The sequence below is a fragment of the Cygnus olor genome, chromosome 12 (assembly GCF_009769625.2).
Source record: "Cygnus olor isolate bCygOlo1 chromosome 12, bCygOlo1.pri.v2, whole genome shotgun sequence".
Classification (NCBI taxonomy): domain Eukaryota; kingdom Metazoa; phylum Chordata; class Aves; order Anseriformes; family Anatidae; genus Cygnus; species Cygnus olor.
In genome coordinates, this window is record NC_049180.1 from 11433455 (window position 1) to 11455778 (window position 22324).

General features: G+C 56.1%; 3 protein-coding genes across 4 annotated transcripts in view; 1 reads left to right on the forward strand and 2 right to left on the reverse strand.

The window, feature by feature from the left end:
• The window catches only part of CNGB1 (cyclic nucleotide gated channel subunit beta 1), a 34776-nt gene extending 33192 nt beyond the window's left edge, over positions 1–1584 (reverse strand). Inside the window, exon 1 of the mRNA XM_040571551.1 lies at positions 999–1584. The gene's annotated coding sequence lies outside the window, so the exon portion shown is untranslated. The remainder of the gene's footprint in view (positions 1–998) is intronic.
• Positions 1585–7582: 5998 nt separating this feature from the next.
• On the reverse strand, positions 7583–13848 carry ZNF319 (zinc finger protein 319). 2 transcript variants are annotated; one of them, XM_040571138.1, is made up of 3 exons: positions 13566–13848; positions 12454–12658; positions 7583–11726 (listed from the first exon to the last, which is right to left on the reverse strand). In XM_040571138.1, exon 3 carries the CDS (start codon positions 11341–11343, stop codon positions 9682–9684), a length of 1662 nt encoding a protein of 553 aa, XP_040427072.1. In that variant the 5' UTR covers positions 11344–11726; positions 12454–12658; positions 13566–13848; the 3' UTR covers positions 7583–9681. The 2 variants fall into 2 exon arrangements, with proteins under 2 accessions (XP_040427072.1, XP_040427071.1); XM_040571137.1 differs by lacking the exon at positions 12454–12658.
• A 517-nt stretch (positions 13849–14365) lies between these two features.
• On the forward strand, positions 14366–20948 carry USB1 (U6 snRNA biogenesis phosphodiesterase 1). The gene is made up of 7 exons (XM_040571329.1): positions 14366–14560; positions 14707–14867; positions 15782–15965; positions 16568–16621; positions 18382–18487; positions 19394–19477; positions 19739–20948. The coding sequence occupies exons 1-7, from the start codon at positions 14460–14462 to the stop codon at positions 19841–19843; spliced, it is 795 nt and encodes a 264-aa protein (XP_040427263.1). The 5' UTR covers positions 14366–14459; the 3' UTR covers positions 19844–20948.
• Positions 20949–22324: the final 1376 nt, after the last annotated feature.

A 22324-nucleotide genomic window follows, 5' to 3' on the forward strand; every position in this document is an offset into this window, starting at 1 on the left:
CCGCTGGGTATAAGGGATTAAAGGGCTGCAAATAGCAGCATTACCCAGGAAGAGCTGGGCAAAGGGGACAGCAAGGAAAACCGGGCAGTGCCATGCAGCACAGGGGCACTTCTGCCATGATCTGGGACATTTCCAGCTCTTGCAATAAACCTAGGGAAAATTTACACAGCTTATTCCAAACAAGCCCAGAGAAAGCTTCCCAGGGCTGGGGGAAGCCCCCTACGCCAGCCAAGTCTCCTCCTTCCTTGCAGATACAAAGCTGTCGCTGATGTAAAATCCCAGAACTTAAGCCTGTCCTTGCACTGGAATGAAAGCGGGGCAGTTGTGCATCCCCCAGACGCTGCTTGCTGCAAGTTATAGAGGCAAGTGGCCAGGATCTGCCTGCAAAGTGAGGGCAGACCAGGCACCTGGTGCACAATTGCTGTGTGCAGTTGCCCCGCATCACAGGCACGGTTCCAGTGCCAGAATGCCGTGTGCCCCTGGCTGGCCGTGCTCCGGGCTTTTTCTCCCCTCCGATATCAGAGGTCAAATTCCCCCGTGTCACCCAACCCCAACACCTTCCAGAGCTCCTCGCCACGAGGCTGTGCCCCCTCCCACACTCATCCCCCGGCTCTGCTTTGGAGGATCGAGGCCCTCGCGGTATGCAGAGGTGGCCCTGCAGAGCCCCCGGCTGTGTCCCTGGCACCAGTCACTTGCCAGCTGTGGCCTGCTGTGGCCAAGCCCCTGGGCACCCCACGCCTCAGGAACCCCCCGAGATGTGCAGGCTCCCACCACCCCCAAGCCCACCCCAGCCTCGCAGGCCTCTGCGGGGATTAGCACCACGCTACCTGCAAATGGGATTACCAGCACCAGCTGTCCCCTACAGCCCGGCTCCACAGCTCAGCTCCCAGCCCCGACCCCACCTTGGGAGCTGAACGGTGCAGAGAAAACCCCCAAATGGAGCAGATAAGGGTGTCCTAGAAAGCCCATGAGCTGCCGGTGCTGCTGCAGCCACTTACCCACAGGGCTACCCCGGCACTGCAGGGTCCTGGCTGCTCACCCAGGTACCTGGTCCTCGCAGGTACAGGGACTGGCACGGGTGGCAGCGGGGCTGCGGGTGCCCTCAGCGTGGTGCAAAGAGGAGTCCCCAGGGGCGAGGTGCCTGTTGCGCTGCCGCTCGTTCCCAGCCTGCAGGATGTGGGGCAGAAGGCAGCAAATCTGTGCCGGGCTGGGCTAAGCCTCCCCTTGCTGAGCCTGCCAATTGCTGCTTGATCCGTTTACCTCCGGCCCTGCGTGACCAGCAGCGTCTCCCAGTGCCCCTAATCTCTGCTGCAGTCAGCCGTGGGGACGCAAAGCCCCGAGGTGTGCGTGGGGCTCGGGAGCTCGCTGCCTGCCGTGGCTAGCTTGGTGCCAGCACAGCACACCCAGGCGTCCCAGTCCTGGCACAGCTTTGCTGCGAACTGAAGAGAGCTAAGAACAATCGTCCTCTCCCCAGCTTCAGGTATCCCCAGCACTGAGTCCTCCCCCTAACCCCCGTGGGGTCCCTAGCCCTCGGTGCCCATCCTGCCTGGTCTTGGTGCTGTGGAGTGGGACACACTCCCCATCAGTGCAGTCCCCAGCATGGCCCTTGAGGACCCTGTCTGCAGGGAGAAGCTTGTGGGGTAATGCTTAATATACCCACACTTTCATTTAAGTAACCTGGTGAGCAGAGCAAGGCTCTGTCCAGGCCTGGGAGGACTCGGGAAGTGACAGGAATGCCCTCGCTTCGCAGGGCAGGGCCTGGGGACCCTCTCCCATATGTGCTGGGATTACATCGCCTTCGCTGCAGACACACGTGGCCAGGACAGACCTGCCTGCGCTGACCCTGGGCTCTGGGAGAGGGGAGCTGGGCTTTTGGGGCCACAACGCCTGGATCTCACCAGTGCCCCTCACCTCGTCCAGTGCAGCCCCCAAGGAGCTGCAGCCAGAAACCTCTCCCAGACAGCAGCGTGCAGGCAGCCCCAGGGAGGGCATTTCCCCACCAGCCCCTTCCCCGTCCCACTTTTGTGCCATGCCTGCCGTTCCCTTGCAGCAGGGCTTTTGGGATGGCACACAGGTGAGCAGTGGGGCCCTGTGCAGTGCAGGGAACTGGCCCCGTGCAGAACAGGGAGCACGAGGTGCTTGGGCTCATGCTGCTGCCAGTGCCCTCCTATCTGAGTGGCGGAGGGGCTGGTGACAATGGCATCCTTCGCCAAGCAGTGAGGACCTGAGCCAGGCAGCCAGCGGGAGGGGGAAGCACCCGACCACACAGCTTTCTGCTGGGGAGGGATGCTGAGCCATCCCAGGAGAGGCAACCCGGTTTCCCCATCCTGGGGGCCAGCTGAGACCCCCAGCACCTGGCCAGGAGAGGACCTGCTCCTGAGTTTCCAGCACCCACGGCATGAGTTTGAGTTGTTCGGCCGCTCCCATGGGAACTTTCACCTTCCCAGCCACCCGCGCTACCTCCAGCCCCAGTGCTGGGCTGCAGGGCTGTGGGATGTGCTGGGGGCTGGGGAGGACCCAAGGGCCAGGTGGCAGCGATGCAAGGCCCTTCCTCACCAACAACAGAAAGAAAATTTCCTTTCAAAATACGTTGTCTGCATAACTGGGTGCCATGGAGCTACCAGCCCCAGTCGCACAGAGGTCCACAGCACAGGTCCGCCTCTGCTGCAAAAGGGCGAGCAAGGTAAGCTGCATCCCCAAACATGCAAACCTCTGTGAAGGAAGAAAACTGACAGCCCATGTGCCAGCTCCCAAGGAGGACTGGGACTGGCATGACGTTAAATTGGCTTGTTGCCCCTGCAGCCATATGGTCAGCAGGAGAGACACAGGTCTAATCCCTGCTCCCTTTGGGGCACAGCCTGGCCCTCCTTGCAGGAGGCTGCCCAGGTCCCACCTGAAGATGCAGGTCTGCCTGAAAGGCCAGGTGACACAGAAGAAGGGGGCCAGTCCATGGAGACACTCTGAAGTGACATTTGGAGGCCGACGGGTCCAAGAGAAGCAGCATCTGCTGATGACCAAACCTGCATCTCCTCTGAGTGCCTTCGCTCTGCAGTTGCCCCATCTTTGCGACAGAGCTGCCTGCAGAAGTCTTTGAAAAAGAAAAGGAACCAGACCTTAAGAAAACTCTCAGTACAGTGCCGAGTTCCTGTGCAAAGCTTCAGCCAGCATCCCAAATACAGGGGCTGTCATGTCCAGAGGCACAGTGCTTGCTAGCCCCAAAGCAGCCAGATGGGCAGGACATTCCACCAACAGGCAACGTGACACCCAGGCCACTGCAGCACAGCCCCAGCCTTGCAGGTGGGCTCATCGTTGAGGCACTACTGGTGAGGGGCTCTGCGGGACCAAGTGGCTGAGCCCCACCACTCACCAGCTGGAGGAGCTCAGATGGAGGAGTGATGCAGAAACTTCTCAGAGCCACTCCCGGTTGCAAGATCCCGAGTGCTCTTCCCTTGGTTTCCCATTTTTGCCAGGTGTGGCTGGTTTTCCACCACACAAATGCTGCTGGGGACAGGGGACTCGTGGCCAGGTGGCCCAGGGCAGGACCGAGGGCATTGGAGCTACGTGATCAGGTTGCTTAATGCAGCCCTGACCTCCAAGGACACATCGCGCTGGTTTCTGCTGGAGATCAGCTGCAAAGGTGCACCGGTGGGTGCCTGGGAGGAGGAACCAGCTCCTTGCAGACGTAAGCACCTCCCTGTCTGCACGCAGGAAGCTCTGCCTCTTGCTCTGCGTCCTGTCCCTTCCCAAACCTTGCACTGGAAGCGTCTTCTCGGTGATCTGGACACAAACACGCATCCCACCTGGTGTAGGTGGGGATGGAGCAATTTGCCTGCAGTGACCGGGCTACTCTTGCTATCACAGGATGGGTGTGTGTGTGTGCAAAAAACGTCTCAGAAAGCAGAAACAATTGTGCATGGGACTGGAGCAGTCGGAGCACAACATGCATCGGCTCCTGCTGCCCAAACCCTCACTCACCTCTGGCAGAGAATCCTACCTGCTTCTGCCCCAAAGCCCTGGCAGTGAGCTTCCCTCCTGGGAGAGAGTGCTCTGTCTCTAACAGAGGCAAACCACGTCTCAGATTCTTCCTGCTTTTGCTTTTGGCCACCGGAAGCATGCCTATAGCCCATGTCTCAGCTCTTGTCTACCAGACAGATGAGCCATCGCTTCTGAAACAGTTGGGGGGGGAGGAAGAAAAAAAGAACAAAAAATCAAGCAGAGCCAGACAGAGCACAAAGCCAAGGTAGGCAGTGCCTTGCACAGTGCCTCCTCTCCAGAAATCTTACACACCCACAGGAAAGTATAAATAACTATAAATTTATTAGTAAAGCAAAACCATTTGACACTCACACAGAAGAGCAGGAGGTGTTAATACAATATATATATATATACACACACACACGAAGTATCATTCTGGATACACACGGAGAGCAGTGTTAAAGGCACTGCAAGCCACACAAACCTCATCATCCTCGGTCACAACCTCCCACGGCCCTGGGAACTCAGCCAGAGGCACAGCCGTGGGTTATGAGGAGCCCCGGAACAGCACCGGCCCTGAAAATGCCTCGGCTCCACAGCTCCGAGCAACGGGAGACAAGAGGCCAGCTCCCTGCTGCAGCCCTGCTGTCCTGCACGCTGCGGTTTCGTCGTGGCTGGAGGCGCTCGGGGGCTTGTTGTGCCTCGACACCTGCACGCGTGTGCAGGAACCACGCAGGGGAACCCAGCGCGGGGAGAGCCAGGCTCTGAAGAATGACAACCAACAGGTTTCTTGCTTTGTTGGTTAATACCCAGGCTCTGGTTTCAGACTGTAAAAACCCAAGAGAAGTGCAGAAAGTGGTCTGCCTCCCTCCAGGCGGTGCAAGGCCAGGCCTGAGCTCCGGGAGAGGCCCCAGATCACTGCTGGAGGACGCTCTCCCCCTCAGCCCCACTCCAGCACACGGGCCCCAAGAGCAGAGCACACATCTTTCCGCCCAGATTGCAGGGACCACATCTGCTCTCCGGAGTGCCCACAGGGCCAGTTGGGCATACCTGCAGCCCGGGGGCTTCTTAAGCCAGCGCAGCGGCTCTGGGGAAGCGGCAGTCGCAGCCCATGCCAGCAACGCCACGATTTCTCCCCAGGAACATCCTGCACACCTTTGCTGCCTCAGCCTCTGGGCTCAGGGACGGGGCAGAGGGACCCGCCGTGGCCACAACGCTCCCTCCCTGCTGCTGGTTTCCTGCAGCTCTGCTCCGGCTCAGAGCAACCCTGCAGAGCCCGCTGAACCACAGATCCAGCCCGGCAGAGCCCAGGCTGCTGGGTGGGGGCGTTGCTCGCACTGCCATGCCCTGTGAGACCGAGATGCTTGGCCTCACTGGGGGGAAGGACCAGAAGCACCCACTGGGTTCCAGACAGATTTGGGTCCCGAACACCCGACTCCATCATCAATGGTTTGGTTATCACCTGGAACAGCCTCAGGCTGGAGGAACCTGGGGGGAAGGGGAGCGGGAAGAGACCTTACAGAAACAAGCGATTGGAATGGAAAACAGATGAAAAACCACTGCTTACAAATAAAGAACCGAACAAAAGGCAAGGAAGCCTAGAAGGTCTTGCAAAAGTATAATCAGAATAGCTGCAGAGGGGAAGATGCTGAGACCCAGACAAAGGCATCCTGTAGGCAGCATAAGGGGAAGTGAAGATCGGAAAAAAAAACCACAGGTAACAGACTGCATTCTTCCTGGGGACCGTGAAGCCACGGGAACAGCAGCCATAGAGAGGATTTATCTCTGGGACAACATCCATGCAGACTTTAGCCAACCTAACTCAGTCCCCTGCCATCTCCCAAAAGGTGTCCTACGCTCAAGCCACCTGCCTTCCCCCTGGGGAGACCAGAAGTGGGCGACCATCCACTTGAAGATGCCCTTCAGGAGCAACCATCCGCCGCTCCGGCCCTTCAGCATCCTTGGAGTCTGGCAGCCAGGTCCTGCAGACACACACGAGCACAGAGCCCTGGGGCTGACAGTGCCAGCTCTGGAGCAGTGCCTCTGGCAGGTACTGCATGCTGATGAGTGCCACGTGAAGCCAAGCAGAGGCGGTGCAAAGAAGCCTGAAAGTCTCTCGAAATAAACATCAGAACTGAAATGCAACGCAGACACAGAGCAGAAACATGTTTTACTCCAAAGAGGCTTTGGACACAACTGCTCTTTGGTTTGAAAAGGAGACCCCAGCAGTTAACAGAAACCCTTTGCAGTGTGATGTCCTGGGGACTCCTGCCTTGCCTCCCTCCCGGCTGCTCTTCCGTTCTCATCACTTCTCACCCCGTGGTAAAAAAAAAAAAAAAAAAAAAAAAAAAAAAAAAAAAAGAGACCTAAAGGCACAGCGACGGAGATTAACCTGCTCCCCCAGCCCGACAGTACGAAATAACAGCTTCCAACTAAACAATCTCCTTATAAAAATATACTCGAGGCTACCAGCAGCCATTCAGCTGCTGGCCAGCCAGTGAAAGGGGCAAGAATATCCCCCTGCTCACCTGCGCCCAGGGCTTGCGGATGAAGCCATCGCCGGTGCTGCCACAGACTCCCACTGGATTTGAGCTGTCACAGGGCAGCAAACACGACCAGGAGACCGAGTCAGCACAGACCCGACGGCAGCCCTACCTAATGCTGATCTAATGTTGCACGAAGGCGTTTCCAAGCCCAGAGGCTTAACAAATAAAATGAAGGAACTCCGCAGGAGATGCCCAAACACAGCTGACCGGGTTTTCTGATGAGCTGGCAGAGGAGCCCCAGCTGCACAGTGCTCAGTGCCTCCGAGCAGCCTGGCCTCTATCCAGGCACCAGCTTTGAAGAGGTGACTCCAGACTCACCCCTTCCAAGCTCCCTACAGCATCCCCTCTCCCCCAGGCACAGTCCCTCGTGTGAACAGCCCTGCTCACACTCGCCCTGCTCCACGTGCTACTCGGCTGTTTCCAGTTCCTACGCTGAACCAGAGATCCTGGGGGTGCACTGAGGGCTTTCTGTGCGGCCCCACAGCAGCGGAGCACAGGAGCACCTCGCTGCGGTCCCTGGGAGCACAGGGACCAAGGGGATGGGATGCGGCAGCTCCAAGGCAGGCAGCTGCTGCAGGGGCACTCAGGCCTCAGGGAGGGAAGAAAACAGTACAAAGGCACTGCTCCCACCACCGGAGCAAGTCCGGAGACAGATCCTCGACTACCTTTAGTTGTAGATTTTCACTCACTAACTCATGAGCTGGGTCAGAGGTGCTAGGTTTTCCTCCCGGGTCTCCAAGGAACAAGCACTCGTCTGGTTTTGGTTTTGGAGCTGTCAACGGTGACCACATTTCAGAAACTCAGGCTTCGGTTTCCTGGCCCAGGACCTGAGCCTCAGCCAGGGAGGCCTCCATCACCACCAAGCTCTCCTCTAAAGACAGGCTGAGCCTGCCTCTGATTAATTTTCACTCCTACACTTAAGCATACGCTGAACTTCCTATATGTTAAATAGCAAAAAGAAAAAAAAGGCTACCTAAAACCAGAGAGTTCTTTAAAAATCCAAGTTACTACATCTTTTTTTTTTTTTTTTAATTAAAAAAAAAATCCAGTATGACATCAAGTTAAACTATACGGTATTTCTTTAATGAACATTAACAAACTGCTTTAAAAAAAGGCAAAAAGAAAAACAAAAAAAAACGCAGACAGAAAACTTGGTAGGAAGTTCTACATCTTTGAGGCAGCATGAAGTAAGATGAACATCGGTCCCTCTTCCTTGGGCAGCAGAGAGCAAGGTTTGTTTTAAACTCCTTAAAGCACATGAAGAAGACAGCCCCAGGGTCAGACCTACCACTGAACTGTCCCAGCCCCCATGGAAATGCACATTCCTGCTCTGTTCTTCCTCGGTGCTAAAAATGGAACAGAAAGCCTTTCTCCACCTTTCAGATTAGTGTCCTCTATCAGCAAAGCAGGCACAGCCCAACTGTGCAAGGCTAACGTGTTTAGACCTGCTGTGGATATTTTTTTAAACTTACTCTAATCACCTGCACAGCACAAGGGCAATTTATTGGCTGCCGATCACTTATTACAGCTAGCCAAAACGCTCCTCCTCGCATGACGGCCAGCCAAGATCACGGAAGGGCTGTGGCTGGCAGGGACCTCTGGAGATCATCTACTCCAACCTCCCGCTCAAGCTGTGTCAGCTACAGCAGGCTGTCCAGAACCACATCCAGTTGGGGTTAGAGTATACAGGGTTTTAATACTCTAGCATCTCCAAAGATGCAGAGGGGAAGGCTGGTGAACAACTACTAAGCATGCCTCAACCCTGAAGGCATCTAATTGGCATGTAACGGGTCTCTTGGTCGTGAGAAGCCATCAAAATCCTGCAGAGGAAAACACCTGAGGCTGCATCAACCTTGCTAGGGGAAATTTATTTTTAAGTGATGTTTACAAGAACTGTGCAAAATCTGAAAAATACAGAAGAGGTAAAGAAAGAGTAAAGGGGTAAAACAGGACTTCCGCAAGAGGGTAAAAATACACTCCTCCTTTACCCACTGCTAGCCTTCCCCTTCCCACGGAGCTGACCCGACAGGCTGGGAAGGATCCTCCCAACTTGCTCTGGACAGAACTGGCTCCCCCCGGCAAATCAGGTGCCCCAGCGCACCACATGGGTTACCATCAGGGATGGCTGAGACCATTTCTAACGATGTAGGTTATTAGTAGTGTTCACCTCACCCCTTAGTGTTCGAGTTGCTGGGACATCCCTTTGCCTGACCCCCTGGAGCCACGCTCATGGCCCAAGCAGTACAAGGAGGGAAGGGGCCTAGAGGCTGGAGGTACTTCTTCCCAGGAGAGCGAGGTCCCTCACGAATAAACATGTCAATGCCGGGCTCCTGGCCAGGAGTACCAGCATGGGGACTCTCCTCGCCACACTCCCCAGTAGCACGCGGCACTTGTTACCCTTCCCCTTGCTGCTGCAGGGATGGGGTGCAGGCAGGCTTGCTCAAAACACTTCCCAAGTGTGCCAGCCAGCGACTGCAAAAGCAGCAATGCCAAAGTGCATTTTGGAGCTGTGTGGCCCCATGGCTTTTCCCTTCCTACAGTCTAGAAAGAGGGAGAGCAGGGGAGATCGAGGCAGTCAATAAATGCCAATGATCTGAAAGGGTCCTCTCAAGTCACTCAATTGAGTTTGCAGTAATGAAGCTGGGAGATCCCAGCGGTGGAAACCTGCTATTTCCTCAGCAAGCAGCGCACACAGGGAGAAGGGGGGGCTGGCTCTGCCTTGTTCCCAAGCACTCTCCAGAAGGAGTCACCCAGCCCTCTCCGCTGGCCTGACCAGGCAGGACGGGGGAAAGAGGCCACGTGCGAAGGACTGCTATCCGCAGGGGGCAGTTGAGCTTAGACCTGCCAGCTCCCAGCACTGGAACTCCAGGTACGGCGTGAACTACAGTCCAGGGGACACCAGGCAACTGCAGGCATTGTTTCCTCTCCCCACCTCCCTCCTTTCCTCTCCACCCTCTGAGCTTTTCGCACCATCCATCAACCCCTGCACTACAGGTGGGTATCAGCCACAGAGGCCAGAGGAAAATCTACCTGACTGCCCACTGTACCTCCCCCTTCTCCCACAGCTCCCTGGAGGCCACCTACAACTGAGGAGAGGGAAGGGGAGGCCAAGGCTCGGGAGCATCACATGCAAGCTGAAAGCCATCGAAGGGCAGAAGGCTCACGGCAAGCAGGCAGCCACCTGGTAGGCGCCCTCAGCCGTGTGCTGGACACTGTGCTCCTGGAGCAGGCCCAAGTCCAGGAACCGCTCCCCACACCACATGCACTTGTACTGCTGCTCCCGGGCGTGCACGCTGTGGTGCTTGTTGAGGTGCTCACGCTGCTTGAAGGCCTTCTCGCAGGAGGGGCACTTGTAGGGCTTCTCACCCGTGTGCACGCGCCGGTGGCGCTGCAGGTCCGAGGCATACTTGAACCGCTTTTCACAGTCAGGGCACTTGAGGGGCTTCTCACGGGCCGGGTCGCAGCGGTGCTGCACGAACTCCGAGGAGGAGAAGAAACGTCTCTCGCAGAGCGTGCACTTGAGCGGCTTCTCCGTGCAGTGGGCTAGCTGGTGCTTCTGCAGAGCTGAGGACCGCTTGTAGGATTTGTTGCACACAGCGCACTTGAAGGGCCGCTCTGCGTTCTGCACACACTTGTGCCGCAGCAGCTCTGAAGACTGGTTAAAGCCTTTCTGGCACACGTTGCACTTGAAGAGGTTTTCTATGCCGTGCACATGCTGGTGGTACACCAAGTGCGAGGGCTGCACGAAGCCCTTCTCGCACAGGTTGCACTTGAAGGGCTCCTCCGCCTTGTGCGTGCGGCGATGGCGCATGAGCGCGTACTGCTGCTTGAAGCTCATCTGGCAGAGGTCGCACTTGAACGGCCGCTCCTCGCTGTGCGTGCGCTCGTGCTGCCGCAGGTCTGAGGGGCGCTTGAAGGCCTTCTGGCACTCGCCGCAGCGGAAGGGCCGCTCCCCGCTGGGCGTGCAGGGGTGCTGCAGCAGCTCTGACGACTCCTTGAAGTGCAGTTCGCAGACGTTGCACTTGAAGAGGTGCTCTCCCGAGTGCGCGTACATGTGGCGCACCAAGTGGGAGCGGTGCTTGAAGGTCTTCTCGCACACCGTGCACTTGTAGGGCCGCTCCGAGCTGTGCGTCCGTTTGTGGTGCACCAGGTGGGATGACTGGCTGAAGCTCTTGTCACACAGAGTGCACTTGTAGGGCTTCTCACCTGTATGGATGCGCTCATGCCGGGACAGCTCCGAGAGGTGCTTGAAGGTTTTCTGACAGATGGAGCAGCTGTAGGGCTTCTCCGAGGGATCGAGAGGCTGCGAATGCTCTGCCTCGGGAGGCTTGTAGGTCTTCTCACAGATAGAGCACTTCATGGCATTGCCATTGTGGACATTGTGGTGCTGTGCCAGCGAAGTGAGTAGGGAGAAGCCCATCTTGCACACCCCACACACAAAGGGCTTCTGCTCCACCTGGATGCACTGGTGTTCGAGCAGGTCAGTGGCCTGGTGGAAGATCTTCAGACACTGGGTACACTGGAAAGAGCGGTCATGGCCTGGCAAACACTGATGCTCGTGGGGGTTGGAGAGGTGAGTGAGGTCATGGCCACACACCCCGCATTTGTGGGACGGCTCTCCAGCCTGGATCGGGGCGTGCTGGTGGTGCTGCAGGCTCGGGTCCGGCTGGAGCAGGATGCCGTACACGGCACAGCCCAGAGGGTTGTCAGCAGTGCCGGGTGGGATGGAATGCTCTGGAAGGGTGGCTGCCCCAGCGTGGTGCTGCTGCGGCGGCGGCGGCTGCTGTGGTTGCTGCTGTTGCTGCTGCCAGCTTTCTGACATGCTTGGGAAAAAGAAACAGGGTTTTAGCAGTGACAGCTTCAGCTTCTCGGTTGAAAGGGTTCAAGTAAAAATAAAAATTGAAATTATCCAAGATCCTGATTCCCTGTCGCTGATCCTGAAATCGAGGATAGGAAATCCAGCACACAGCCAGGATCTTAGGAGGCAGGGAGGCTGAGATGCCACAGGCTCCTCTTTAGACCAGCAGAAGTTCTTTGTGAACTACATGTTCTGTTTTTTTCCGTTTCACTTATTTTTTTTTTTTGGACAAATGAAAGGAAGGTAGAAGGAAGTGCCTTGAAGATAAGAGGAGGCCCTTTTCTGTGCTGGTTGTGATATGTCACATTTGGGAAGGCCAAGAGATGCAGCCCAGGGACCAGCTCTCTCTGCAAGGAAGAAGATAGTTCACATCAGGTCTCGGAGGACGGACGGACAGCTCTCTAGTCAAGGCCCACTCACGGCTCACTTTGCAAACTCTCCTGCACCCCTGCAAGGCGACCTGGGAAACGGCACAGGGGAGCTAACCAGAGCCGGAGCACTGCAAGCTGCTGACAGAAAAGCCAGGCCTGCTCAACATGGAAAGGGATGGGCTCTGCCTGGCCAACCCAAACACGTGTTTGAGCGGTGAGCTCTTAGAAGAAGCAGCCTCTGTCAGGCCCAGTGCTGGCAGCGCAGCACACCACGCTCCCGTGTGCCGCTGCTCGCTGGTCACCCAGCTTCCCAGCCCGCTTGGGGCACTGGCTGAGAACATCTGGTGACACATCACCAGTTCCTGCTTGAGCCTCCAGGGAGGCACAGGCCAGAGGGTGCCTCCCTGACCGAGCAGCTCTTCTGTGACAGCCACCTTGACTAGGGAGAGCAGCAGGAGCTTGCTAGTTACAATTTCTACCCGTGTTTTTAGATTTTTTTGCATAAAAACATTTTCTTTCTGAAAAACATGCAATGTGCAGTCTGACCAAAATGCTCGACAGGAAGCTCCCAAACATCTGCTGGGGCAGCTCTAGCAGGGTGAACACATTCACTACTCTCTCTGCGTGGGCTGATGTATGCCAAATGCTGTGCACTCAAAAAGCTACTAGGTAAAATTTTACAGGTATCAGAGCAGATTCCAACCTGATCCAAGCACAGCTGAAACAGCCCAGTGAAGCAGTTCTTCCAGTTCTCAAACTCCTCATGAAGCTCCACTATCAGGCACATGAACCATTGATAGCATCAGAGGAGGGACGTACTCGTGAGGTTCCCCCCTCTACCTGTGGCAAGTGTAGACTAGGAAGAACCAGAGAGCTCAGGGAAAGGTTTGCCCTCAACATTATCCTACCTGCAGACAAAAAACAGAACCCACAGGTCTCATGCACAGCACTCCCCATGAAGATAAAAGAATCATTAAAGCAATTGTTTGGCTGAACCTTCTACCAAACTGTGGAATAACTGTACACCGGAGCACAAGAACTTGTGCCAGACACACTCCCTGGCTTTAAGGCATCACAGGATTTTCGCTCACTGGAAAGTTTTGGTCTTTTTGGAGACGTCCAATAAAACATGATGTCAACTTAGAGAAGAGTTAAATCCACAAGTGAGCAGCAGGTATGAACCACGCCAAAACACCTCAAGGGAAAAGATGCATCCAGGCCTTGGTAAGAAGCTGTAGCTGGCACCCCTGGGCCACAGTCCCCTACCCCCTCAAGAACATACCTATTTCTGTGTAAAATAACCTGCCTCCAGCCAGCATAAGTAGAAACTTTGGTCTTCTGGGAAGGGGTTTGTTTTATTTTAAGTTCAACAATAATGGGTGTCAGAGAAAATAACTTCTAATGATCCCCATCTGCCCCCATACTCTGCTGAGACTTGACTACACCTCACAGTTCAGGCAGCAGTGGCACACGCTTCTGCCTATAGTGACACTGAATTACTTTGTCCTCCAGCACAAACTTTGGCAGTAAAACACCCAGACGCTCCACCTGCCAGGGCACGGTTTGCCACCAGGATCTCCCGTTTCAGTCCTCCGAGGCTCACCTTGACGTCTGACACGATGGGAGAGCTTTGGCAGTTACAGTACCTAGAAGAGGAGACAAAAAACCCCGCATCCCACCGCACGCACCAGTCACTACCTTCCCCTGCAGCAGCAACGCCACAGGAGCGGAGGCAGCACCCCAGACCCTCTGGGCCGCCGGCCTAACGGCGAGGAGAAGCTCATACAACCCCAGAAGAGAAGAAGAAATACCAACCTGTTTCGCCAAGTGCTCTACATAGATAACCTCGTTAGCGCCAGCTCCGCGTCTAACTCATCCCTCCGTGGGAGGTACGAAGCGGCAACCATTTAAGGCGAGCACACGGCGCAGAAGAGGTACTTTCAAACTGCAGAAGCGGCGCGGCCCCCTCCGGCATGGTCCGCTCCCAGCCCCGCTGCCGCCCGGGCCTCGCCGTGCCGGCTCCCGCAGCGCCCGGCCCGAGCCGCGGGACCCCCCTCAGATGCCGGCCGCCGGGCAGCGCCGCAGCCCGAGCCCGCGGCCGGGCCCGCGCCGCCCCTCGCCTCTCCCCATGGGACCGCCGCTCCGAAGCCCGGGTCCGGCCGGCCCGCGGGCAAACGCGGCGTGAGGGCAGCTGGAGGCCCGGGAGGCCCCAGCCCCGCCCGGCCGGAGCCCGCCCCCGCCCCGCTGCCGCGTCCCGGCGAGGCCCACACAAAGGGCGGCGGCGGCGGCGGCCGGGCCCCTCACCTGCGGCGGGAGGCCCCTGTCAGCCCGCTCGCTGCGGGCGGGGCCGCGGCCTGCGCGCTCCGCCCGATCCCCGCGCTGGCGTAGCCGCGGCGCCCGGCGGGGGTGGGGGGGAGCCGGGCCAGGGGGGCGGCCGCTGCTGCCGCCGGTACCGCGGGCAGGGCCGGGCCGGGCTGAGCCGGGCCGGGCTGGGCGGCGACGGCGGCCGGGCTGAGGAGCGGGCCGGGCCGGCCGCGGCGGCGGCGGAGGAGGAGGAGGAGGAGGAGGAGGAGGCGGGGCGGGCCGGGCGGCTGCCCCCTGCCGGGCCGCGCCGCCAACAGCGCCTCACGGACGCGGCGGGGGGGTCGGGGCCGCTGCCGGGGCTCGGGGTGAGGAAGGGAGGGAGGGCGGACGCCGCCCCGGAACGCCATGAGGGCCGCGCTGGTGGGGTACAGCAGCTCCGAGGAGGAGGAGGAGGAGGAAGGGGGGCGGCAGCAGGGCGGCGGAGCGCGGGCCTCCCCCCGGGCCAGGTGGGTGCCGCGGCGCGGCCGTTCGCCAGGTCCCGGGCGAGGCCCGCGCTCCGCAGCCGGTCCCTGCCGGCGAGGGTGCGAGACTGGGCCGGGCCGGGGCAGGCGGAGGGTGCGGGTGCTGAGCGCTGCTTCTTCCTTCCCTGCAGCACGGCCCGGCCCCGGCTGCCCGTCCCCGAGTGCGTGCTGGACATGTTCAGGGAGCAGGAGGAGGAGGAGAGGGGTGCGGAGGACAGTTCCAAGCACGGCGGGCGTGTGCGCAGCTTCCCTCACGAGCGGGGCAATTGGGCGACCTACGTCTACATGCCCTGTAGGTAAACTCGGCCCTGCCCCACAGCCTTCCTGAGCGGGGCTGGGGCACGGGGAGGGCAGGGAGCTCCGGGGAGCAGGGCCGTCTGTGCTGGTCTTAGGTTCCAGCTGGTCAGGTAAGGCACGAAGAGCCCTGGGAGTCCGCATGCGTCTAGTTTAGGAGCTGGGGTGCAGGTAAGACTGGGCTGTGAAAACACGTGTCATCCCGGAAACATCACGCAATTGTGCCTCCCTCTGCAAGCACTCGGCGAGCAGCAGCCTTGTAATGGGCAGGCACCTGTGCCCAGCACAAGGTGCTGTTTCTCAGCGTGCCATTAAATGTGCTTGCTGGTTGCGCAAAGCACATCAGCCTTTTCTTTTCCACAAATGCACACAAGGTCTGTAGGGATCAGGAGGGGGATCAAGAGACCCATGGCTCTTGCCATGAGCTGGAGTGACTGCTGGGTTAGCAAGTCCAATCATCTTTGCTCTCAGTGCCAAGGCCTCTAATGGAAGGGCAGGAGAAGAGCAGCCTGTCGAAAACCAGATACGGAGCATGGACGGGTACATGGGTTTTTCTCTAGCCTCCTCCTGGTCTGTCTGTGGTCTGGTAGGAGCAATGGTCACAGCACTGGCCCCTTTCTGGAGTAAGGACTAGCAGTGCTGTTCGCAGTTGTGCCATGCAGGGCATCAGGGAGCTAGGGTACTGTTCCTACCTTACGTTTCAGCTTTAAGCTGGCAGACATATTTTAGACAATATTGTCCCATGTGTCCTTAAGAAGATGTGAAGCTCTCTCAGTGCTTGACACTGCATGCCAGGCGGTGCAGAGTGCGAGCTGCTTCTATCTTGTGACTGCTCCCTCCCTGTCCCCAAGATCTGTGGCTGATGCTGTGGGGAGGGAGCAGGCTCTGAATGTGCTGCCATTTGCTTTGCAGACAAAGTCCAGGAGGAATTCCTGGAGTTGTTGGACCTCCTAGTGTCCCATGCTCGAACCTATGTCTCCTCACTCACTGCCATGGAAGAGTTCCACGTCAGTCTCTCACAGAGCGTGGTGCTGCGCTATCACTGGATAAACCCCTTTGTCCAGTCCCTCAAGGAGCGCCTGGCCTCCTTTGACAGGTAGGAGCAGCTGAGCCTGGCAGGAGCTCCTGTGCATCCGTTCCTTTCCTTGCACTGGGTCTGGTCTCTGCTCCACCAGCATCTGCACAGTAAGTCTTCCCTCTGGGAGCTGGTGCTGCACCAGTAAAGCCTGGGGAGTTTTCTGTCTGCCCTGGGATCCAGCACCACACAAATCAGCAGGCCAGCCATACTTGTGCCAGCGATATTGCTGTGGCCTGCAAGGACTCCACTTTCAAGGACAAGGCCAGAGCTGTGCTGTCCTCTAAACAGTGGATATTCACTGCTGGCTTCATTGCTTGCATCTGGCTGAGATACCCACCAAGGATCAGATGTTTTAGTGCTTTTTTTTTTGCTGACTGCTCTTCAGAAGGCTGAAAACACTGGTGGGAAATGGATTAATTTAAGCCCAGAAAGGTTCCAGTTGCACCAATTCAGTCTGACTGGAGCAAGTGTTTGCCTTTGTCTTTCCACAGCTTGGTAGAAATTCTGTATCTTCCCCATCTTTGGACTGTTTTTTTATTTTATTTTATTTTGTTGTTGTTGTTGTTTTGTTTTGTTTTGTTTTTTTTTCCCTATCTGAAAAAGCATCTTTCTTATTTCAGGTTCTTCTGTGTAGCTAACCAAATGAAAGTGTATACCAACCAGAACAAAACCAGGTGAGTGAACAATAGAGTAGCCTGCCTGGGGAGAAGGCTGGGTGAGGTGGTTTGTGGATGGGAAGCGTAGCGCTGCCTGTCCTATGCTGTGGCAGTTGCTGCAGGCAGTTATGTGGAGGACCAGAATGCAATCTCCCCATCTTACCACCTCACTGACTGAGGTTTCATAGCTTTGCTCAGCCGCTTCCAGGAGTGCTCCAGGGTGCATAATTTTTTAGCTTCAGTATTGATTCTCTGCAAGCTATTGTTCTCTGTGGTGACTGAACCTCAGGCTGCAGAATTTCAGTCCTCTTACGAGAGGAGAAGGGATGTGTTGACAACATGACCCGAGGCAGGCCTTTCTGCTGGGGTTAGACTAATGCTGTAGCTTCACATCAGCTAAAGCAGACAGTGCTGCCAAAGGAGGCAGCCCAGTGCATTGCCATCTCCGATCTGGTTTGCTCTGTGGTTTCACAGGTCCTCATGCCAGCTCAGGGAGTGGGTGAGGGGGAATGAGCAGCCTGGGGCAGGCAGAGTGGGGGCCACCTCTTTTGGCAGCAGTGCCAGCTTATGCTGATCATGAAATTGCAGTGCAAGTCTTCAAAGGGCTGGAGACAAATAGCTGAGAGTGCTAATTCACCTGCGTGTCAGCTCAGAAGCCTGATAGTGCCAATTCCAATTTAGCACAATTAAGTAGTTTAAATGTCAAAGCACATTAAAAGAAAGGTGATTACAATTATGAAAAGTTGCTAAATCTGATGGGAATGGCAAAGCATGTTAGTCATGGGCGGGAGGAAGCAGTTCCTGAGTGATATTTGTCCTCCAGGCCTCCCGTGCCATCAGGCACAGGCATATAGAAAGTATCACCAAGACGATCCTTGAGGAGGAACCTCTTTGTCATTAGTACTTCCCCATTTGCGCTGTTCGCAGCTGGTGCCTTCTAGCCACTTCCTATCCTATTGTGCAACTGTAGCAACTTACATTTTCTTAAATGTAACTACTGCTCTTGAACAGGGCGTGGTGTTCAGTGCTCTACTGAAATACCCCATCAAGTGTGTCCTTTGCCTGGAAAATGAATTTTCGTGTCTCAAAAGGTGCTGAGTTAATCTAGTAAGTCTGCGTTATATATCATCTGCTGAGAGAGCTGGGCCTGTTTAGCTTGGAGAAGAGAAGACTGAGGGGAGATCTCATCAATGCATATAAATATCTGAAGGGAGGGTGTCAAGAAGATGGAACCGGACTCGTTTCAGTTGTGCCCAGCGGCAGGACAAGCAGCAATGGGCACAAATTGAAGCACAGGAAGTTATGGCTGAATATGAGGGGGCACTTCTTTACTGTGAGGGTGACAGAGCACTGGAACAGCCTGCCAAGAGAGGTTGTGGAGTCTCCTTCTCTGGAGATACTCAGAACCTGCCTGGATGTGATCCTGTGCAACATGCTCTAGGTGATCCTGCTTGGCAGGGGGATGGGACCGGGTGATCTCCAGAGGTCCCTTCCAACCTCAGCCATTCTATGATTCTGTGATCCAGTCCTGCTTCTCCAGTTTTCTCCCTGCTGCCATGTCTTTATGGCTTTTTTTCCTGTTTTTCTTTTTTTTTTTTTTTTTCAGAGTAGTCCAGTGTGCCTGAATGCTTAAGCCTAGCGTTTCTCAGATTCTTTTTTTTTCTGCTTTGAAAAAGGGCTAGGAACTTTGCCTGGTAGGAATACGTGGTTAGTATGCTTACGGCTGTGCTTTCCGCAGCATGACAGGGTGCGTGCGCTCTCTCCTTGTCTTTGTTCAGGACCTTCATTGGACTGGAGGTCTCCGCTGGGCATTTCCAGCTGCTGGAACTGGTCTCAGAGGTGGACAAAGTTATGGAGGAATTTGACCTCCCCACATTCTACAAGGTGAGGTGTATTGCATTTCCCTGCTGGTCTGGAGATTCTGGCTGGTTCCCTGTGAGGGTTGGGGGCTTCTAGTCCATGAAATATTCAACCCCAAATATTTGGGAGTGGAGAGGTTAGACTCTGAAATGGTCTCCAACGTGCTAGTCAGTGACATTCACCGTTAACATCCTGAACAGGATATTGCTGAGAATGGGACTAGTGTAAGTTTTGTTTCATGTCCTGTCCAGGAGAGTAAAGGTGTTAACTGCTAACTAGTAGCTTCTGGGAATTGGGTTTCTGGGGCTGAGTCAGGTGCCTACAGTTGAGAGAGCACATCACAGACACAGCAGGGACAATCCCACTGTGTAGGACAATCCGGGATTGTCCTAGTGGATTGAGTGGGGCATGGGGTGAGTACTGTGGGACTGAGGAGATGCTTGTGCCTCTTCCTCAGGCAGTTTCCTGGGGCATCAGTTCAACCTGTTTCCTTGGCACTAACTTTGGGGACAGGATTGGATTTTGAAGGACCAAACCCTGATTTCTCTGTTTCTAGAAGTGAGCGGGGGACCCAGAAGTGACCCACCTACCCAGTCTAGAACCGTCTGTGAGAGGTTCTCTGTGTGCTTAGAAAAGCTACCACAGATGACAGCAGAGAGGCTGGGAACCAGGCAGTCTTGCCTGCTGGTGTCCAAGAAGGCTGGAGTAAGGAGCCCAGGGTTCATCTGATTTCCAGCACAGTTGTGTATCAGTTCTGTAACTGCCGAGATGGCTGAGGGGGCTCCCTCCTTCGGGATCCTCCTGCCCATGTCTGCAGAATGCTCAGAGATCACAGGCAGGGCAGCACCGTACCAAATACCCCACTGCAGCTCCCTGCATTGAGCAAAGCCACCTTTCGTTCTTGCGATCTGATCCATGTTTTATCTTCAGGACCCATCGTTCCATATCAGCTTGGCCTGGTGTGTTGGGGACCTGACTGGCAGCCTGGAGGGGCAGTGTCTGCAGGAGCTCCAGGTGCGTCCCCACACCAGGCGGAGAGGAGGGGAGGAGCAGAGAGGGAGTTTTTTTCTGTGAGGCAAACTCCAGTGGATCGGAAGAAGAGAAACTTCTTGCGGGGACGATGAGTTAAACCATCTTCTTGAAGGAAGTCAGAAGCTGCCAGCCACAAACTCATCTCTGACTTGGTTCAGAGAGGCAGCTGCTGACTCCATCTTCTGGGATTTGCCCTGTCCACCCTCCTTGTACTGACTCCTGCCTTCTGCGTGTGTTTTCTAGGACATTGTGGACAGGTTTGAGGACTCAGCGCTCGTTCTGCGTGTCCAATGGGAGCAAATCCGCTGCAAGTCAGGGAACAAGTTCTTCTCTTTCCCCTTGAGGTAGGGCCTGGTAGGTTTCAGAGCCCTGAAGACCCTGCTTTTCAACAAAGAACTGTTCTCCAGCACAGCTCTAAGCGGTGGAAGCTGTCACACACCTCCCACGTTCTTCTTGTCTGCTCAGCAGCTCTGGGGAGTTTGTGGTATCAAACTGTGCGACTTCCAGGTTTGAGTTTCTGGCTAAAGAAATGTGTGTGTGTAGCAGATTTCCTACAGCAGCGTGCTGTCAGCAGCTAGGATGTGCTTCAGTCAGCACTGGTGGTTCCAACCATCCCACAGTTGCTGATTTTTTTTTATATATATGTATATCAAAGCCATAGATGCCTTATGTTAAAGAGGAATAAGGTAGCGTGGGAAGCTCTTGCTAAAGGAAGTATGTCTCACACGGTTGGAAATAGCACCAACTTCTTGTCAGGAGGCTTGGAGCATGCTGACTGCTGAGCTCAGAGTCCCTCGTTCTGAAAAGCGAGAGACAAGGATGCAGAGCTAGACTCTTGCACCAGAGCATTTCCGTACCGTAACCCAGCCCGGAGAAGTTCACGGGTCGTGTTCCGTGTTCATCTCACGCTGTTGCTGCCTCTACAGAAAAATTACAGCATCAGATTCTTTCACCAAACAGCAAAAAGGTTAAATCTCGGCAGAGAGGTTGGAAATGCCTTGTGTTTCAGTGCTAACCCAGCGTGGCTTCGGGCTGGTTTTAAAACAACGACTTTATTTTAAGATCGTGTGCGTCAGAAGGACTTTTTCTGGAGGGCAGCTTCCCGTCAGAAGCTTGCTGTCATTCTAGGGCGAGCCCAAGAGAGGGCAGTGTCGGCTCTCATATCGTGACTGAGCTGGAAAGGCGGCGCCTGCTGCTGAGCAAGACAAGGAGTGGCACACGCACTTTCCCGTGAAAACAACACCGTCGGTGCAGTGATGACCCTGTTGACTGTGGGCTGGACTTTGTCCCTTGAGGGAAGGTCCTTTCTATCCTTTGTCCTGCGGGAAGGTCTGCTGCAGCCTCTTAGGTATTCAGAGCAAGATGCTGATGTGCTGCCCTGAATCTTTCATTTCACGTTTGTCTGATGAAAAACCGTGAGGCTGCTTCTGACGGTAAAATCTGTCTCCTCATGTCATAAAACTGTTTCTGTGGTATATTTGAGCTGTTCAATTTCAGAAGTGCCCAGCTTCAGCAGCTCCTGCAGACTTCAAATGAGGCAGTGTCTGCAAGCCCTTCCGTGAGCTGGGTGTAGCACTCTCCTTCCACTTGTACACAAGGAAGCTCGGGGCCCTCACAGCCATTGGAGCTTCTGTCTCAGTGCAGGTCTTTGTCTGCCAACTCCCCTGCAATATCTGGTTTTCAAATTAATAGAATTCCTGGGGGGACTGCGAGGGAGAAGCAGCAAATTCAACGCATTGTTCAGTTAAAATGAAACAACCCTCCCCCCTTCTTTCTTCTCTCTCCCCTGCATGTTGATTTCTGTTTGTTTGTTTGTTTTTGGCACTGACAGCTGATGGGCCCAGCGCTCATTTGCCCAAGTCTCTGATCTGGGTGGCTCAGCACATCGGCTGCTAGGTCAGTGCAGCCTGTGAAGATGCCTGGGAGAGCTGAATTTGAGGCAGTCAGGACCTCGCTCCAGGGGGGCATGTTACACCAGTGGTCCCCTCCGGATGCACATCTGGTCCAGGTATTTGGCAGAGTGCCGCGCTGCTCACTGCTGCTTCCAGCATGCCCCTTTCCCCTTTTTATCCAGACTCCGTCTTTAGTTAGTTAGTTTCTGGGATAGGGATATGCACAGACTTTAAGTGATTATGCCCCAAGTTGTTTTTTGTTTGTTTTGCTTTTCCCCTTAAAAAAAAAAAAAAAAAAAAAAAAAGAGCGAGACTTGGAGACTTCCATTGAAACTTGGCTCCTGCAAACCCCTCCTGGTTTCTGTGTGGTTTGAGCTCATCAGGGAGAGGTCAGCGCCCAGCAGGCAGCTGCGGCAGCTGGCCACGCTGCCTCCCGGGGGGCACTAGCTGGGGTCGGTCTGCCCTCCCGACCTTGGGAAGCACCCAGCGGTGGCTCCCGGGGCACCTTGACGCGGTGACAAAGAAGAGCGCTGAGCCGTGCGGCCTGAAACCTGCCTGGGCAGCAGCTGCGGAGCAGAGGGCGGGCGTCCAGGCCGTCGGCAGCGCCGGCACCGAAACCGCCGCCGGTGTCCGCCCGAGCACGCCCCGAGAGCGGCGGGGACAAAGTCCGGGGCCGGGCCGTGGGCGAGGAGCAGCGGGGGGCGCCCGGGTGCCGCTGGCCGGGGGGGCGGGGGGCTCGGCCCGGCTCCTCCCCGCTCCGCTCGGCGCCGCCCCGCCGCCGCCCCGCGTCTGTCCGCCGGGCCGAGCCGAGCCGAGCCGAGCCGAGGCGAGGCACATGGGCCGCGCTCCGCCGGCCTGAGCCCCCCCGCACGGCCCCGGCAGGCGCCCGGCAGCGCCGCCCATGCAGCTCCGCGCAGCCCCCGCGGCGGCCCGGGCC